Source organism: Hemitrygon akajei, chromosome 9, assembly GCF_048418815.1.
Source record: "Hemitrygon akajei chromosome 9, sHemAka1.3, whole genome shotgun sequence".
Taxonomy (NCBI): Eukaryota; Metazoa; Chordata; class Chondrichthyes; order Myliobatiformes; family Dasyatidae; genus Hemitrygon; species Hemitrygon akajei.
The window spans coordinates 58,686,143-58,706,632 of NC_133132.1; the positions used below are offsets into that span (position 1 = coordinate 58,686,143).

Genomic DNA, 20,490 nt, shown 5'->3' on the forward strand with positions numbered 1-20,490 from the left:
GCATGAAGAACACACAACAGCCATTTGCCATACCAGGTACAGTAAGAAAAAAACAAAAAGGAAACAAAAAGCTTACCCAGAGCCAACTCCTTTTCTGAGCCAAAGCCTGACACTTCTACACTCGCCACGGGCCAACTCCAGACAATGGCTGCCCCGCTTGTCCCTCCTGTATTTTATTCAGATTGTAGTGCTCTGCTCCTGCCGCTGACAGGGCCTCTGCATGTAGTCAACCATTTCTGCTTTTTTAATGATTATTATCACCTGGTACGCACTGTTTATGAACCCATGAATTCCGTCATTTTCTGCATTTTTTTTTACTTGATCATCTTTTCTTTTGTGAAGAAAACATGCTGCTCTGCTTTTTGTTAAACTGGAACATTTTGCTGTGCTTCAACAGGCAGATAGTCATCTTGGGTCCTTTTAAAACTTCCTCACTGCACTGGTTATATTTGTAATTCCAAAACATTAAACAAATTGAAAGGAAATCAAGGAAGCTGGGTTGTAAGCATGTCTTTGTTCTTTTAAGTGTATCTTACCTTCTTTTATGTTACTTTAAACAAGATGCATACATACGACCTGGTGGCATAATGACGTAGGCCATTTATGTACTTTTACATATAACCCACAATGTAAACAACAAAGAATGCTTAATCTAGCAATATATTTTAAATATGACTCAAATATTAAATGTAAAACAAAAGGTGAAAAGTGAAATGCTCAAGGGGAACATGAGGGGGATCTTCTACACTCAGAAGGTGGGGAGCATGTTGAATGAGCTACCAGCGGAATAGGTGGACGTGGGTTCAATTTCACCATTTAAGAGAAATTTTTAAACGTACATGGATGGGAGGATTATGTTGCAGGTGCAGGTTGATGGGACTAGGCAGCATAATAGTTCAACATGGACAAGATGGGCTGCAGGACCTCTTTCTGTAAAGTAGTGTTTTTGACAAAATGAGAAGATGTATAATATTTATTGGTGGAGTTGAGTAACTGCAAATACAATAAAAGTCCTGATGGGAGTTACGTACAGGGTTCTAAATAGTTGTCAGGTTATGGGGTGCAAAATACACCAGGAAATAGAGCATATGTAAGAAAGGCAATGTTACAGAGGTTACAGAGATCACAGTGGACAACATCATGTGACTAGATGGGGAAAATCAGTTTGGTACTGGAGAACAAGGAAAGCAATTGCCTTACATTTGAGTAAGGGTAATTACAGGCACGAGGAAAGAGTTGGCTGGAATTGATTGGAAGGTGCGCAAGCAAAAAAGATGGTGGAGCACCACAGGCTGGAGTTTTGAGGGTGATATGGACGATGCAGCAAATTTCTTGCATATTTCTGTAGGTGTACGGTGGAGAGCATTCTAACTGTTTGCAACACTGCCTGGTATGGAGGGTCCAATGATTAGGATTGCAACAGACTGCAGGTGGTTTTTGACTTAGCCAGATGTGTGACCCATACATCCCTCTTCACCATTCAGGGCTTCTTCAAAAGGTGGTGCCTCAAGAAGTCAGCATCCATCACTAATGAGCCTCACCTTCATGGTTCTGCCCCCTTCTCCTTATTGCCTACTGGGGAGGAACAGCAAGAATCTGAAGACCAGCAGATTCTGAAACCAGGTTCTTTCCTTTTGTTATTACATTTTTCAAAGGTCCATAAACCCATGGACACTAGCCCATTCTTTCTTCCTTTTGCACAATTTATATGCATTGTAATTTGAAGTCGTTTGTACGTTCACCCTGTACTGCTGTCAGAAAACAACAAACTTTGTGTCATATAAGGCAGTGATAATAAGCCTGTTTCTGATCTTGAGAACAGGGACAGAACTTGCACTTGGTACTGCAGGAATTCCACTATTATCCGTACCTTTCATGCTGACACCATCAGTAGTTTTCAGTCACAGTTTTGAGGTCTGGTTTTACAAAGCTGTACTCAAATGTATCGAGACTTTCTAATGTTTATATGTCAGTCGTGTGGAAAAGAGTGACATATCAGGTGTCTTCCCAATTGTTTGCAGAGCCAATAACTAATCAAATTCAAGACTGATTAATGTCATTTCCTGTGTACAAGTGTAAATAGAATGAAATAATTGTTACTTTGGCTCAGATACAGAAAATAACACAAATGATAAAGAACACAATAATAATAATAGTAACCATAATCATAAAAAAATCATTATACATATAAATCCAGAACATAAGGTAGTCTACATATATAGATTGACCAAATGTCCATAAAGTCTCACTCACTAGGCTATACATAAGGAGACTGACAGAAATTAATAAAATAGTGGTGGATTTTCTGGGCAGATGTGCTGCTGAACCTGTTTGGGGAAAGGAGCTGTGTTTGAGTTTGGTGGTCCTGGGGTGAATGCTACATAGCCTCCTCCCTGATGAGCTACCACCACAGGCACAGCAGAATTAAGAGTTTCAGTATGTCGCTAAGAACCCCATCACCCAGTTCTTGTTCTCATTGCTACCGTTAGGAAGGAGGTGCAGAAGTGAGAAGACACACGCTCAATGATGTAGGAACAGATTGTTCCCTTCTGTCATCCGTTTTCTGAATGGGTGTTCAACCCATGAAAACTACCTCACTACTTTTTAACTTCTATTTTTGCACTACTCATTTCTCATTTAATATAAATCTTTATATATATATAATATGTGTGTGTGTATTTCATGTAATTCAGTTTTTTCTGTTATTATGTATTGCATTGTACTGCTGCTGCAAAGTCAACATATTTCACAACATGTTGATGATATTAAATCAGATTCTGATGTGAGTGGGACAAGCAGTCCATGAACAGGGTGTGTGAACTCCTTCATGATGTTACTGGCCCTTTTCCAGCACCTGTCAATATATCTGTCCTCGGTGGCAGGTCGGCTGGTGCCAGTGATGCATTGGACAGTTTTGATTACCTGCTTTAGAGCCTTCCTGCCCACAGTAAGACATTTCTGTACCAAGCAGTAATGTAGCTTATTTAGATCCTCTCTACTATGCATCTGTAGAGTGATATGAGTATGATGTGCAAAGTCCAGCTCCCCTCAGCCTCCTAGAGACACTGGTGAGCTTTCTTGACTGTGTAGGAGGAGTTCTGTGACCATGAGAGGTTGTGTGTGACGTGCACTCCCAGGAGTTTGAACCTGCTTGTAGTTTCCACTGCTCTGCTGCCGGTGTGAAGTGGGGTGTGAGCTGTGCAAGTTCTTCTGAAGTTGATAATTATCTCCTTTTTCTTGTTGGCATTAAAGAAGAGGTTATTTGCCTGGCACCAGACCTTGAGCTCCTCCATCTCCTCCCTGTAGGCCATCTTATCATTGTTGATGAACCCCAGAACTGTCGTGTCATTTGTGAACTTGACAATGTGATTACTTGGCTGTTTGGCCATGCAGTCATGTGTGAGCAGAGTGTATGGCAATGGGCTCAGCACCCAGCCCAGGGGGGCGCGCACGTTGAGGGTGATGAGGAGGGGTGAGCGGTTGTGCATCCTGACTGTTTGAGGTCCATTGGTTAGGAAGGTCAGTTTGTTCACCAGCCTCTGTGAGACAGTGATGATGAATACCAAAGTGAAACCCAGAACACCATTCTGACATCAACACACACAAAGTGCTGGAGGAACTCACCAGGCCAGGCAGCATCTATGTGAAACAGTAAACAGTTGATGTTTCATGCCAAGACCTTCTTCAGGCCACTCCTTAAGGAAAAGTCTCAGCATGAAACATCGACTGATTACTCATTCCCATAGATGCTGCCTGGCCTGCTGAGTTCCTCCAGCATTTCATGTATGTTGCTTTGGATTTCCTGCATTAAAGAAGAGGCCTGTCATGAGGCCGTGAGCTCCTCACTTTAGGCCATCTCAATGGTGCTGCTGATGAGCCCCACACTGTCATGTCACCAGCGAACTTGACAATGTGATTACTGGGGTGTCTGGCCATGCAGTAGTGTGTGAGCAGCATGTACAGCAATAGGCTCAGCCCACAGATTGCGGGCGGGGGGTTGCCCTGTTGAGGATGGTGGGGAGAGAGGACAGTTAGTGCCCCCTGACTGTCTGAGGTCTGTTGGTTAGGAAGTCCAACACCCAGTTGCACCATGGTGCATTTAGACCGAGGAGTAGGAGTTTGTTCACCGATTTCCATGGGACAATACTGACGAATGCCGAACTGAAATCCAGAAAAAGCATTCTGACGTGAGTGTCTTTGTCAACAATCACAAAATGCTGGAAGATCTCAGCAGGCCAGGTGGCATTTGAGGTGTTTTGAAGAAGGGCCTTGGCCTAAAACGTTGATTGTTTACTCTTTTCCATAGATGAGACCTGGCCTGTTGTGTTCATCCAACATTTTACGAGTGTTGCTTTAGATTTCCAGCATCTGCAGATTTTCTCCTTTAAGTGTCCTTGTAACTGCAAGGCGTGTGATGTGATCAGCGACCTGTCTTGTTTATGAGTAAGAATATATCCAGAGAGGCATTGTTTTGATGCATCACCCCCTTTATTTCACAGTGAGAATATTTCCCAGCAGGTTGGAAAAAACAAAGGCTGTAGAAACAACAAACTATTATCACCATGAGAGCATCTCCATGTGACAGGGCTATGAACAGCAGTAATAATCCATGAGGAGCTCATCATACATCACACTCACCATTTCATTATATTTCAGAAGACTGGACACTGAATGAGGACATTGGTAACAGTTTGGATACTTTAGAAAGGGTCTCCATACAGCCGCTTTTCAGCTTAAGCATTAACTTCTTCGCTCAGTCTAGAACCAGCTCAAGGGAGGCCTATAGTCCTATATATGTCTCCTTCATAATATCACCCACCACATCCTTAGTGCTCTGTGCACCCAACACTTCCCAGTTTCAATCAGCTCTTTTCACATTTTCACTCATCTCAGTATGAAAGGGGTAAAGACACACAGAATCCATCCCACTATGAAGATAGAATGCCATATCTGTGTCTTTACCGAGAACCATCTGGTTCTCAGTCTATGCACAAATGAGTTAAAGCAAGATTAGTGGAAAGCAGAATTCCCAGATTAATCCTGTTGCCCAGAGGAGGGCCCCACACACGTACAGCTGTGCAGTATGGAGACTTTCAACAAAAATCTCTGCCTTGATATCTCATTCCCTAACTCCCAGATTTCCCAGAAGATATGTTTAAATGTGGAACTTGGCTGAATGATTCCCTGTCACTGTCCCCTGTGGCTTTGACCACCTGCACACTGGTAAGTCACTGTGCAGTGGGATATCACTTGGGATTCAAGAGCTTTGTTAACTAAACAGAACATATGCAAGTTGGATCTGACGGGAATAGGACTAAGTGTATGGTAAAGGTCAGGTTGGAAGAACAGGAGACCCCCAAATTATTTCACCTGGGGACTTAGAGGAAGACAGCTCCATAATGAGGGACTATTATTCACCAGATAATCAAAGGTGACCTCAGGTAGGAGTCATTGATCAATACCCTTGAACAGTACCAAAGCTGTGAATAATAGATGGAAAGTATAAACAGGTGAATCAGGAAGAAAACCTCACCTTGCTGTTAATGTCACTGATAAATTGTGGGTGGGAAGTAGGAACGGGCAATTGCCATTAGGGAGCAGTGTTCATACACAGGGACCAAGAATTCATTCAATATTCCATCAGCCGCAGAGAGGCAGGATTAAACTCAATGTGTGTAAATCACTTGAGCTTGTTTTGATGTATTAAGATGCCACAGATTTGCACAGGGTTGTAGGCAGGAGAAAGAGTTAAAGTTAAGAGCTTAGCAAATCTCACTGAAAACTGCAAATGTAACAACTTCTTGGAGAGAAATTGTGCATCATTTCTTCAAAAATATAATTTTAAAATGTCCACGAGTGTTGAACCATGTGATGTAGAAACCGCTGCTGTCAAAGGAACGTTGGTCATCTTCTAAGTGTCTTTTTAAATCATTCGCAAGCTTCAAGTAGTCTTCATTTTTCTGCTCTGTTATCCAGTAACTAATTTGGAATAAATATTAAACAATTTCACCATTAAATTATTCACATAAATAAACTCTTTTCCTATCGGTCAGGTTGATAGGGAGGTGCTCTCACTACACACTCTGGGCTTGGAAGACTGAGACCTCCAGCAACGAAAAGCAGGGGTACTCCACATCGGGAGGCTCTGAATTCACTCTCCCTCCCTCAGTCCTTTTCATGCTCCACCCTCATCATTCTTCCTTTAGAGAGATGATCCGGGTTTCAACACTCACGCCCTCCCTCCTCTGTGTGATTGCTGCCCTCTGTTGGGATTATTTTTTCTTCTTTTCCCACAGTTCTACCACCCCCCCCCCCAACACCACCAGTCCTTATTACTCTTTCCACTCCTCCATCTGGGCATACCAACCTCCTTCCTTTTATTCCATGGACCTCTTTCCTCTCCTATTTGATTCCGCCTTCCTCTTCTTCTTCTTCACCACTTAACTGCTTCGAACTACCTTTTCTTTGATTCTTACATCATCTCATCTATCCAGTCACATACCTTCCCCTCATCTTGTCTCGCCTATCACTTGCCAGCTTTTACTCCTCCCCTCCTCCCACCTTCTTGTTCTGGCTTCTGCCTCCGTTGTTTCTAGTCCTGATGAATGGTCACAGACAGAAACATCAACCTGTTTATTGTCCTTCATAGATTCTGCCTGATTTTGATCCAGAATTTTGTGTGTGCTGTTCAAGATTTCCAGCAACTGCAGAATCACTTGTGTCTCCTTCAGCTTTATTAGTGTAGGACTCATGGCAGGATCTTTTGCACAAGTTCTGAACAAACCAGGCACCCCAGTTCTGTTTGTTGCTGCATTGCAGTGGAGACCACATTGGAAATACCGAGTGCAGTATACCAGATTGGGAGAAGTGTCCGAGAATTACTGCCCTGTGTGGAAAGGCTGTTTGGGTCCTTGGATGGTGGGAAGGGAAGAAGTGAAGGAGGCAAATGTTGCACCTCCTGTAGTTATGTGGGAAAGTGTCAAATGTGACAACAATAGGTAGGAACGAGAGAACAAACCAGGGAGTTGAGAGTGGGACAATTCCTTCAAAATGCTGAAGAAGGTGGTGGGGGAACATGTGTCTGGTGGTGGAACATTGCTGGAGCTGGGGGAAACTATGAAGAATGATACATTGAATGTGGAGACATCCACACAGTTGGAAAGATGTGATAGACCTAGTGAAGGTGATAGAGCAAATTCATGTGATAGGCCTCTGGATTTAGGCATTTCCGATGTGAGGAGACACTGGGAAATGTAGTATCTGCAGTAATCTGCCAGAATCTGAGTTTAGGGATGGAAGACAGTCCAAAATTGTTAAATAGTTTAAATGACTACAAATCTCACCTTTCATAACCTGCTTCTTGAGGCATGATGTCTATTTGAACTCTTGGATCTCTTGGTTCAGGTGGACTTTGGACCTCAAGTGGCAACAAGATATAAAATGTAAACTCTGGTTTTGCTATGCCATTTGCCAATTGCCAATTGATGTAAACCGACCAAGGTGCAGAGACAGGAACAATGGTTTCTGTGGAGAAAGAGACATTTACAATAACAGCATTATATTAGCAGGTCATTCACCACACTGATCAAGATGGGCCAGGTTACAGCCGGAGTACTGACAAAACTTCGCTGAATATTAATTCTGTTTTTCTCCACAGATGCTGGCTGACCTATGAGTATTTTCAGCTTTCTCTAATTTTACTGCAGGCTGGGGGCGAAATGGCAAATGACTCTGTGTTTTGTAAGAATTCTATCCCACTTCATCAAACAAAACTCAGAAGAGCTGTCAGCCCTGGGCTTCAGTAGTCAGGAAACAGCATTGAATGGTTGAAGCTGGCTCTGTACGAGTGACAGATGCTGTTGCAGCTGGACAACTCTGCACAGTTCTGCTCACCCCACTGCAGGAGGGAGTGACGAGGTGAAAAATGGGAAGAGTTGACCCCTCTTTGCCCAGCTTTGTCATGAAGGGCCAAAGTAGTGGATAAGGACCAATCCCTCATGGAATTGATGACTTTGTGGCCAAATTTGATGATGAGAGGAAGATAGGTGGAGGGGCAGGCAGTGTTGAGGAAGCAGGGAGTCTGCAGAAGGATTGGACAGATTAAGAGTATTAAGCAATGGCAGAAATAATACAGTGCCATGGAGTGCGTGGTCGTGCTCTTTGATAGAAGGAATAAAAGCATAGACTATTTTCTTTAAAATTGGGGAGACATTTCAAAAATTTGAGGGACTTGGGTATCCTCATGCAGGCTTCCCAAAAGGCTAACTTGCAAGTTGAGTCAGTGGTGAGGAAGGCAAATTCAATATTAGCATTCATTTCAAGAGGATGAGAATGTAAAAACAAGGATTTAATGCTATGGTTTTATAAGGCACTTGGAGGCATCACTTGCAGTATTGTGAACATTTTACGGCCTTTTATCTAAGAAAGGATGTGCTGTAATGACAGCGGATTCTGGGAAAGAAAGGCTTGTCATATGAGGAGTGTTTGATGGTTCTGGGTTTGTACTCACTGGAATAGAGATGAAGGGGAGGGGGAATCTCATTGAAATCTACCAAATGTTGAAAGGATGTGGAGAGGATGTTTCCTATAGTGAAGGGAGTATTGGAGCAGTGGGCCCAACATCAGAAGAGAGACATCTATTTAAAAAGGAGTTTATGAGGAATGCCTTTAGCCAGACAATGGTGAATCTGTGGCATTCATTGCCACAGGGGGCTCTGGAAGCCAGGTCACTGGGTGTACTTAAGACAGCAGTTGATAGGTTCTTGATAACTTGAAAGGTTATAGGAAGAGGCCAGGAGAACAGGGTTGAGAGGGAAGTGGAGAATCCATGATTAAATGGCAGAGCAGACAATATGAGTCAAATGTCTTAATTTGCTGTGTCCTATGGTCTTATGGGTAAAGTATCCCCACCTTTTAGCACATGTACATGGAGCACTGTCACAGGAAAGCAGCATCCATCATCAAGGGCTCCCACCACTCAGGGAATGCTCTGTTCGCGCGCTGTCATCAGGAAGAAGGTACAGGAGACTCAGGACTCACAGCACTAGGGTCAGGAACAGTTATTACCCCTCAAACGTCAGGCTCTTCAACCAGTGGGAATAACTTCACTCAACTTCCCTTGCCCCGTCACTGAAATGTTCCCACAACCTCTGGATTCACTTTCCTGCTTGCGATATCTCTCTATCTATTCTCTTTTTCTTTTCCATTTGCATTGCTTGCTGTCTTTTGCACATTTGTTGTTTTTCCATCCTGTTGGGCGCAGTCTTACATAGATTCTATTGTGGTTCAGGGATTTACTGAGTATGCCAACAGGGAAACAGATCCCAGGGGTGTATGCGTACGGTGAATAGATATACTTTGGTAGTAAATTTATTTTGAACTTTGAAAACCTCCCGATAGCTAAACATGGATCAAGTCTGTCTGCCTGGACACTAGTTTGAAATAAGACGAGTCATACATTGAGACACAAGAAATGTTCCATTACGTTGAAGAAACATCTCACATACCAGCAGCATTATTAAGATATGAATAATCTAACAGTCTGTCCAGTGCGATGTTTGCTGCAGTCTCTAAATCCGTTCCATTCACAGATGTATACAGCCAATGAAGGGACGGGACCTCTACCTCTTCGTACTCCTGTGGCAATGAACAAAAACAGATGCGTCACAGGAACATTGGTAAAACACATGGGCATTATCTGTGTTGGCGCCTTCAGGTGGCATCCTCATGATGTTGTGACCATGATGAGTTCCTGAAAGAATTTGCCGAATTTAAAGGAACTGCTGTTCATTGAATAGTTTTACCTTCCAATCAAATAATCTGGGTGAAAGACGCTGCTCTCAGCAGCAGCGCTCCACTGAAGGCTGAGTTTAAGGACTCTGAGCCCATTCACCGGAGGGAATAGGGACTGTACTCACAATAAGAAAAGATGGGATGGAGTTAGGAATGAGATGCTGTTGGACCCCTAACCATACTGTCCAAACAGTTATCTCTGGTTTTGTTCCCCCAACGCTTCATCCATCCTCTGAGGAGGGAGGCTGAGAGATGCTCCTATAGAGGTTTATACACTCATAACTGGTCACAGCAGTCACTGTATGGTTGTTGAACCAGCATCAGAAAGTTTCACTACATTTTTGTTCTTTGCTTCGATTGAAGATGCAAATGTATTAGTAAAAGCAAAACCTGGTGGAGCTGTTCACATGGAAGAACCTTGGAAACTAATAGGGTCAACTATATACTTGAACTCCAAATACACAGGCAAACATACTGAAAGTGGGAAACATTGGACCTCCTATGTTACCTGCTGAGTGACTGAAGAAGCAACGAGGGATCACTTTGGGACCAGTGACCATAACATTCATGGAAAAAGATAAGTTTAAACTGCAGCCAGTCAGAGATTGGGAGTAAGAGAAGAGGTGAAAGTGCATTTTAAAAGCAGCGCTTTGCAGAAGTCTTGACTTTAAAAAAGCAGCTAATCAGAGATTGGAAGCAACAGAGTATGTGGCTCACACAAGTTGGCGACTGTGCATTAAAGTACTGCAGTTCATGGAAACTTCAGTGTTTGGACAGTGGCCAATCAGAGATCGGGATTCATTAGCAAGGGGAAATATAAATAAGGCAGGAGCAAACAGAGCAGGTTTTGTTCGAGTGGACAGTATTAAAGTGGGGATTTGAGGCTTGAGGTCTTCGAGGCTTCATTGATGAGAGGCTTGTGTGAGAGAAAGCAAAAGCTGTAGGTAGGATAGCTGAATGCTCCTTTTTCAGGATGTGGGAAGGCAGGGAGACCTCCAGTGTCCCTGACAACGTCACCTGCAAGAAGTGCACCAGCTGGATCTTCTAACTTTAGGTTAGTTGAGAGGTTGAGGGGACGATAGGCAGGACATGTAGAGATGTAGTTACGCCCAAGGTGTAGGACACAAGAAATTGGGTGACAGTCAGGAGGATGAAAAGGATTAAGCAGTCCATGCAGAGTAGCACTGTGGCCATCCACCTCAAAAAAGGGTATACCATTTTGCCTACTGTTTGGATGGGGTGGGGAGATGACCTTGCAGAGGAAAGTCACGGCAGTCAGGTCTCTGGCACTGAAACTGTCTCTGTGGCTCAGAAAGGAGAAAAGACGAGCAATAGTGACATGGGATTTGTTACTTAGGGGAACAGAAAGGAGTTTCTGTGGATGAGATCAAGGTTCCCAGATGGCATGTTGCCTCCTGGGTGCCAGGGTCCAGAACATCTCAGATTGAACCCTCAGCATTTTTAAAGTGGGTGGATGTGCAGCCAGAGACTGTAGTCCTAACACAGGTAGGAAGAGCAACAGGCTGCTGAAAACTGAGTTCAGGAAGTTACTTGCTGAGTTAAAGAACAGAGCCTTCATGTTTGTGATCTCATGATTGTTACTTGTGCCATGTGCTAGTTAGGCCAAACATATGAAGATTGTACAGTTTAACTTCTGGCTAGGTAGTTAGCGTAGGGGGGAGGCCTTCAGATTTTTGGGATATTGGGCGCTCTTCCAGGGAAGATGGGACCCAAACAGAAGAGGCAGCTTCCACCTAAACTGGAGGGGGGAAGGTTTGCTGGTACAACACAAGATGGAAATGTCCAAAAAAAGAAGACAAACAGTTCCAACCCTGGGAACAGTACTTTGATGAGTTTCTGAACAGACCACCTCCTCTGGAATCTCCTTTAATTCCAGAAGCACCATCAGACTTAGATGTCAACTGTGCCAAGCCATCAAAGAAGGAAATCATACAGACAATCAAGAGGCTAAAGTCAGGAAAAGCAACTGGCCTAGACAGCATACAACCAGGAGCATTGAAGGCAGACCCTAAACTTTAAGCAGATATACTAGACACTTCGTTCTGCAACATCTGGGACAAAGAAAAGATGGCACAAGAATGGAAAGAAAGTCCCATAATGAAGCTTCCAAAGAAAGGTGACTCATAAGACTGTAAAAATTACAGAGGTATGTCCTTTATGCCTGTGGACAGAAAGGTGCGAAACAGAATTATTCTGCAACACCTTCAAAAGTTGTTGACACAATATTAAGGAACTAGCAAGTAGAATTTAGGAAAGATCGCTCCTGCGCAGACCAGATAGATACCTTAAGAATAATCATAGAAGAGTCAGTCTTCTCTCTACATCAACTTCACTGACCATGAGAAAGCCTTCCATAGTTTAGACAGAAACACCCTGTAGAAATATATGAAACATTACGGACGACCTCAGAAATTTATCAAGATCATCAGAAACTCCAACAACATGTCATACCTACAAGGAAACCGTCAGAAAACTTGATTGTCAACAGTGGGTGAAGCAGGGATGTATGTTGCTTCATTTTCTATTCCTGTTTTCAATAGACTGGATTATGAAATGGACAAGTGAAAATTGAAATGGAATTCAGTGGACTATATGATGGCAAATTGATGACCTGTACTTTGCAGATGACATTGCTCTACTGTCTAGCTCTAAGCAACAGATGTAAGAGAAATCAACACTCTTGACTGCTAACTCCACCATGCTGGGTCTAAGATTAAATGTAGATAAAACAAAGTGATGAAGATGAACTGCAACCACAATTGACCCATAGTGATGATAGATACAACCTTGGAAGAAGTGACTTCCTTTGTCTATCTTGGAAGCATTGTGAGTATATATGGTGGAATGGATGAGGATGTCAAAGCCAGGATTTACAGAGCTCAAGTAGATTTGAACATCTTGAAGAAAATGTGGACATCCAGTGTCATATCAAGGAAAACCAAATCAGAATCTTCAACTGAAATGTTAAAATAATGTTCCTATATGGCTCCGAAACCTGGAGAACAATTAAAAAAAAGACACTACAAAAACTGTAGGCCTTTAACAGCCAGTGCCAGAGAAGGATCCTGAACATCAGTCAGACGGACAAAGTAACCACGACTGTGGGAAAATACCAACCAGGAACCTATAGAGATACAAATATGCAAACAGAAATGGAGGTGGATTGGCCACACCTTATGGAAGCCAATTAAAAACATCACCAGGCAGGCATTGAAATGGAATCTCTAAGGCACAGTTTGAAAGCATTGGCATGGACTCACAAAGGTTGACTGACAGGGGGCAGTTTGTAGCCAGAATGGCTAGAAAGTGACAGACTTCTGAAGTGGAGATACTTGGAGTTCAGGGGCAGCATGTTCCTGTTAGTCTGAAAAGGAAGATGGGCAGGATTGGGGAACCCTGCATGTTAACGTATGTTGAGGATCAGGTCAGGAAAAGCAAGGATTTCATAACATATAAATGCAACTATAAACATGTAAGTTCCTTGCAGAGCATAAAGGATGTAAGAGTAAAGTGGAAAATTAGAAAAGCACAAAGAGAACAAGAGCTAGCTCTGGTAAATGTGGTTGAAGGAAAATCCTGAAAGATTCTCCAAGTATAATGATAACAATAGGGAGAGAATGACAATAGGCACCTATGATGATCATTGTGATCATCTATGTGTGGAACCAGAGGAGATGGACAAGGTTTTAAATGATGAATGTTTCTCATCTCTGATTAGTACAGAGAAGATCATGGAAAGTAAGGAATTAAGGGATATGGTTAGTGATGATTTAGAACATATCCACATTAGAAGAATGGGAGGTGCTGGCAGTTTAAAACCATATTAAGATAGACAGATCCCCAGAGACTCGAGAGGTTGAAGGAAGCTAGTGAAAACACTACAAGGGCTTTGGCAGATATACTTGTGTTTTGCTTAGTTGTGGGTGAAGTACTGGAACACCGAACGCAACTAGTTTATGGTCTTTATCCTAGAAAAGCTCCAAGAAAAAGCTGGGGAAATAGAGGCCAGTGAGGTTATCATCAGTGATGGGAAAGTCCAGGGACTGGATCCTAAGGGACAGATTTAGCATCATTTGGAAAGGCAAGGACTGATTAGGAATAATAAGTATGGCTTTGAGCATGCAAAATGACGTTTCCTTTGAAGAGTTGTCAAAGATGATTGATGAGGGAAGGGCAGTAGAGGTGATCTTCATGGACATTAGCAAGTTTTTTGACAAGTTTCAGCATGAGAGTTTAGTCTGTAAGGTTAGATGTCATGGAATCCAGAGTGAGCTAGCCCATTGGATGAAAAATGGGCTTTGTGGAAGTAGGCAGAGTGTGGTAGTAGAAGGCCTGTGAGCAATGGTGTGCTGAAGGATCAGGGCTGGGTCTACTGTTGTTTTTCAGTTATATTAACTATCTGAATTGCAATGTTGTTAACGTGGCATGTAAGTTTACTGACATCATGAAAATTGGTGGTGCGTGAAGCTTAGGAGAGTCAATGGCACCTAATGGCAACACCTTTGCTTGCATCTTTGGAAACAGCTCTACTTCCATCTTTAATTATCTCTATTTTTCCCTTTCAGGGTTCTTTGAAGACCCTGGCCTGGAGTTACAAGCTGACCTCTGTTCTTTGTGGGAATGGGACCCGCCCTCAGAGTTTCATAACTGGCCATTATTCGACATGCTAAGGGCGCCAATGCTTTTTTTGGTGAGGGAAGTGGGGATCATTGCTTGCTGCCACTTGCGTGCGGGAGGGAGGGGGGTTTGGGGGGGGACTTTGGGGTTCTAATATTTAACTGTCATTCATTCTTTGGGGCACTCCTCTGTTTTCATGGATGGTTGGGAAGAAAAAGCATTTCAGGAAACTTTGAAACTTTGGAAAAGGTGTATACAAGGGATATACATATATCGTCTGGTCAGCTATCTATAGGAAGAATGTCATCAAGCTGGAAAGGGTTCAGAAAAGATTGATGAGGATTTTACCAGGGCAGCAGAACCTGTTTTGATGATGTACGACTCTATAACCTAAAGAACCCACAACAAGAAATACAGAACCTTCCCACAAAATACTTCTGCTGGTTCCCAACAGTACTTACATCATACACAGCGACTTTCGAGATCGGATAACAGATAATGCTCTGGCACGATTCTTCCACAAGATCTCTTCCTCCTGTTACTGCTGCCTGCAGCCTGAGGAGAACACAGAGAGTTACACAGAGTCTCAGCATCTTGTGCTCTGTTCCCATCACTGTTGAATGCACCCAGTGACTCTCAGCACCTCCAGGTGAATCTGCTGTTCGAGCCGTGAGTTTGAACCTTTTTTATATCGTTTTCTGAAGGCAATTTGCATATAATAGCTTAGGAATGATGTCAGCTTATATATAATACAAAACCTTTGCCAAGATGATGTTGTACCCTTCAGTTATTAACCCCGGGAGTGCTGACTCGCAGAAAGTCTGAGTTTCCACAATAGACATTTAAATAGATGGTGAAGTTTGGGGAAGTGGAATCAGCAGTGTGGCAAGTGGGGTTCTTGATACATCTGGGATCCTTCTCTGCTATAGTTTTTTTTATCCACAACACAGACAATACACTTGCTATGAGAGCAGATAATGTTCAGATGCATAGTAGTTTAAAACAGGAAGAAATTCTAGCATAACTTTTCCATAGTGAATACTGAAGTAAAGTATTCATTAAGTACCTCTGCTATTTCCTCCAGTTCTATACACACTTTCCCACTGTCACACTTGATAGTAGTGTTACGTATTCAGGCAACAATAAATATAGATGAGATAGGCAAGGGTTTTTATAACAAATAACACGTTTATTAAACACTGAAACAAACCCCCTCAAAAGTAAACAAACCCAAACGTAATCGGAACTCAGCTGCTGTGCGACACAGTCACAGTTCTTAATAGCGTGGCATGTTCAAACAGTTCTTTAAAGCGGTATTGAAAAAAAAAGTTCTTTAAAACGGTATGCCGAAAGAAAACAGTTCTTTAGAGCGATATGCCAAAAGTTCAAAAGCTCACAGTCCTTTTAAAAGGAGAGACTTTTTAAGGCGATTTAAATTCTCTTCCACGTCGTTGTCCTTCGATTCTCCAGCGTCGAACTTTCCCACGAAGAATTTTATAAAATATAACGGCTTAAAGGTACTGACCTTTCTTCCCACACTATTCTCAATCCTTTCTGGTCATCCCAGGGATTAACAGCGAGAATAGTCAACGATATCCTTCCGAATGAGGATCAAATAAGGTCAAACTTTTCCACCTTCGAAAATCGGTTCTCCTCGATTTTTACCTTCCAAACTTTTCTTCACTCTCCACGGCAAAGAAACCGTTGGCAATGACCTTTTAAACTTTAGGCATTATATAGAACTTCATTTTTAACTAAACTGCGCCATCACATTAAATCACGCAGTGACATGAAGTCATCTTGGCAAATTCCGCCACGAACTGCCCCACCTGACACGGTGGGTCTTCCTTTTATACCCTGTAAAAAAAAACCTGTCACATGACCTCTACTGGCGGGAAAATGACATCACTCCACCATCACAAGACCATTACCTCATGTCCAGTATAACCTCAACCCCAGTCACGTGACAAGGGTACCACTGTCACGTCACGGGTACGTAACACCTCCCTCCAAAAAAAACATTTTTGGTCTGACAAGAACAAAAATTTTAACAATCACTTACAAGAAAAACAAATGTATAAATTATATAACATACACAACATACAATACAGTAGGAGTGTTACAATAAAAAAAACCACTCCAAAAAAAAAATTACATTGTACATTCAACATCGCGATAGACAATCAGCAACCACATTATCTTTACCTTTAATATGAGTTATCACAATATTGTACTCTTGTAACATCAAACTCCAATTTAACAATCTTCTGTTTTTGTTTTTCATCTTACTCAGAAAAACTAACGGATTATGATCAGTGTAAACAATAAGTGGTTTTTGAGTTGTACCAACATATACCTCAAAATATTCCAAAGCCAAAACAAGAGATAACAATTCTTTCTCTATTGTTGAATAGTTTCTTTGATGCTTATTAAATTTCTTAGAAAAGTAAGCTACTGGATGATCAACCTCATCACCCTCATTCCTTTGCATCAATACTGCTCCCGCAGCTTCATCACTAGCATCTACAGCTAATGAAAAAGGTTTTTCAAAGTCAGGTGCCTTAAGCACAGGTTGTTGACATATCATTGTTTTCAATTTTTCAAATGCTTCCTGACAAGGCACTGTCCACACAAACTTTACATTCTTCTGCAGGATTAGTTAATGGAAGAGCAACATTAGCAAAATTCTTACAAAATTTTCTATAATATCCTACCATTCCCAAAAATCTTCTGAGAGTTTTTTTCCCCGTCGGAGTGGGAATCTCTAAAATTGCCTGAACTTTTGCCTGAACAGGAGCTACCTTACCTTGACCTACAACATAACCAAGGTAAGTCACAGTGGCATGTCCAAATTCACTCTTGGCTAAATTAATAGTCAAGTTAGCTTTTGAAAGCTTTTCAAACAATTTCTCCACCGCAATTATGTGTGCTTCCCAAGTATCATTTCCTGTCACTAAATCATCAATATAAGCATCAGTATCTTTCAATCCCTGAATCACAGAATTAATCATCCTCTGGAAAGTACCTGGGGCATTCTTCATCCCAAATGGAAGAACATTATACTCATATAACCCAGATGGAGTTACAAATGCAGAAATCTCTCTACCTCTGTCCGTTAATGGAACACACCAATACCCTTTCAATAAATCAATCTTTGTAAGGAACTTTGCTTTCCCAACTTTATCTACACAATCATCTACTCTAGGAATTGGATATGCATCTGTTTTTGTTACAGCATTCACCTTCCTATAGTCTGTACAAAACCTAATACTACCATCAGGTTTTGGCACCATAACACATGGCGAACTCCAATTCGAGTTAGAATGTCTAATAATATCATTCTCTAACATGTATTCAATTTCCTTCTCAGCAAGTTCACATTTTTCCATGTTCATCCTATATGGATGTTGTTTAATAGGTTTGGCATCTCCAACATCTACATCATGTGAAGCTATAGTAGTCCTTCTCGGAACATCTGGAAACAAATCCTTATACTTAAAAATCAATTCCTTCATCTGTTGTTTCTGCTCTAGCTGTAAATGTGCTAATTTTTCATCCATATTTTCCAGAATGGTCGAATTAGGTAACCTAACAGAAACAATGTTAGATTTAGAATGAAAGTCAGATGAATCATCTATCATGTTCCCAGTTAAATCAAACTCATTCTCACTAACCACAACAGTCACAGTATCAGATTGTTTCTCAAAATATGGTTTAATCATATTTATGTGGCAAAGTTGTGTTGACCTTCTGCGATCTGGAGTTTTTTTACGTAATCCACATCATTGATTCTAGACACAATTTCATAAGGTCCATGAAATCTAGCTTGTAAAGGATTTGTCTGCACTGGGAAAAGAACCAACACCTTATCTCCAGGCTTAAACATCCTCATCCTAGCTTCCTTATCATACCAAGTTTTCATTTTCTCCTGAGCCAACTTTAAATTTTCCTTGGCTAAACTACAAGCTCTATGTAACCTGTCCTTAAATTTCAAAACATAGTCCAACAAATTAGTATGCACTTCCTTACTAATCCACTGTTCCTTCAATAAAGCTAAAGGTCCTCTAACTCTATGCCCAAACACAAGTTCAAATGGACTAAAACCTAAAGATTCCTGTACCGATTCCCTTACTGCAAATAAAAGTAAGCTTATACTCTCATCCCAGTCACTTTCATTTTCCACACAATATGTCCTAATCATATTCTTGAGAGTAGAATGAAACCTCTCCAAGGCACCTTGCGATTCTGGATGGTATGCAGACGAAGTGATTTGCTTAGCTCCCAATTTATAAACTATCTGTTGAAACAATCCAGACATAAAATTACTACCTTGATCAGTTTGTATTTCCTTAGGCAATCCAAAATAAGTAAAGAATTTTATAAGAGCCTTCGTCACAGTTTTAGCTTTTATATTCCTAAGTGGTACTGCCTCTGGAAACCTAGACGAAGTACACATGATAGTCAACAAATACTGATAACCAGTTTTTGTCTTTGGTAATGGACCAACACAATCTACAATAACTTTAGAAAACGGTTCACCAAATGCTGGAATAGGTTGTAATGGAGCTACTGGTGTAACCTGATTTGGTTTACCCACAATTTGACAAGTATGGCACGTCTTACAAAACATCGCCACATCTTTTCTTAAACCAGGCCAGTAAAAATGTTTTAAAATCTTGTCCACAGTTTTCCTTACCCCTTGATGTCCACCTAAAGGCACACTATGAGCTAAAGTCAAAATCTCATTCCGATAAACTTTAGGAACAACCACCTGATAAACAACATTCCATTCCTCACTTGCAGGAATTGTAGGCAACCTCCACTTCCTCATCAACACTCCTTTTTCCAAGTAATATCCTACTGACACCTTCTCAATTTCACTACCTAGTAAAGCTTGTTCCCTTAATTTTACAATCTCAGGATCTCTATTCTGCTCTGCTATCATCTCCTTCCGAGACAGAGATAAATCTTCATAGTCAAACTTACTCCCAGAATCTTGTTCAAACAACGAAGGTAAGAAAGTCTCTGACACATCCTCAAAACTCGAATCCTGAGTTGAACAGTCATGAGTAACAACCTCATTCTGCACATCAATTTTTTTAGCCATAGCTCTAGTCACAACACAGGAAAAATCTGTGTTAGAATTCATCTCTGGTTCCTCTGACTCCATTGTCAAATGCACTTCAGGAAAAACTTGTCCACCTGCCAAGTCATTACCTAACAATAAAGAAATACCCTTCACAGGTAAGCTATGCTGTAATCCTACTTTAACAAATCCTGTAACTAACCCTGACTTTAAATTTACTTTATGTAAATGTACAGGCATAAAATCACTTCCAACACCTCTTATGTAATTTACCTCACCAGTATCACTCTCTTCATTAAACTTCAACACACTATCTAACATCAATGATTGAGAAGCTTCAGTATCCCTAAGAATTTTTATTGGCACCAGAGTAGATCCTTCTTTCAAGGATACAAACCCTTCAGTTATAAAATGATCATATCCCTTTCTAACTTTGTCAGACTCTAACAAATCCTCATTTGTGTTTACCAAACCCTGTAACTTTACAGGTGCTTCAGTATGTTGCACACAAGCATCTGGAACTGCTTCCTTCTCTTTCTTTTTCAATTTGAAACAGTTAGCTATTACATGGCCAGGCTTCTTACAATAGTTACAAATAAGACCAAACTGTCTTTCCTTCACAGGTTTTCCTTCCTCCTTACCTCTCTCATTAACCTCTGATTTAATTTCTAATTTACCTGGAGTCTCCATATTATTTTTCCTCTTGAACATTCTACCCTGAGGAAATTTATTCTTATGGATTAAAACATACTCATCAGCTAATCTAGCACAGTCCTGCAATTTATCAGTATCCCTCTCATTTAAGTAGGTCCTTACTTCAACAGGAATGCTTCTTTTAAATTCCTCCATTAAAATCAGCTCTCTCAATGTCTCATAGTCCTCATTTACATTTTTAGAAGAAACCCATCTCTCAAAACACATAGCTTTATCATAGGCAAATTCCACATAAGTCTTTTCCACAGACTTTTTCAAAC

The 20,490-nt window shown here is 41.4% G+C and overlaps 1 protein-coding gene across 1 annotated transcript; it reads right to left on the reverse strand.

The window, feature by feature from the left end:
• Positions 1–4,491: 4,491 nt before the first annotated feature.
• Positions 4,492–15,074, reverse strand: LOC140732768 (uncharacterized). Its single transcript, XM_073055421.1, has 4 exons — positions 14,892–15,074; positions 9,507–9,636; positions 7,344–7,524; positions 4,492–5,979 (listed from the first exon to the last, which is right to left on the reverse strand). The coding sequence occupies exons 1-4, from the start codon at positions 15,039–15,041 to the stop codon at positions 5,820–5,822; spliced, it is 621 nt and encodes a 206-aa protein (XP_072911522.1). The 5' UTR covers positions 15,042–15,074; the 3' UTR covers positions 4,492–5,819.
• Between the last annotated feature and the right edge of the window lie 5,416 nt (positions 15,075–20,490).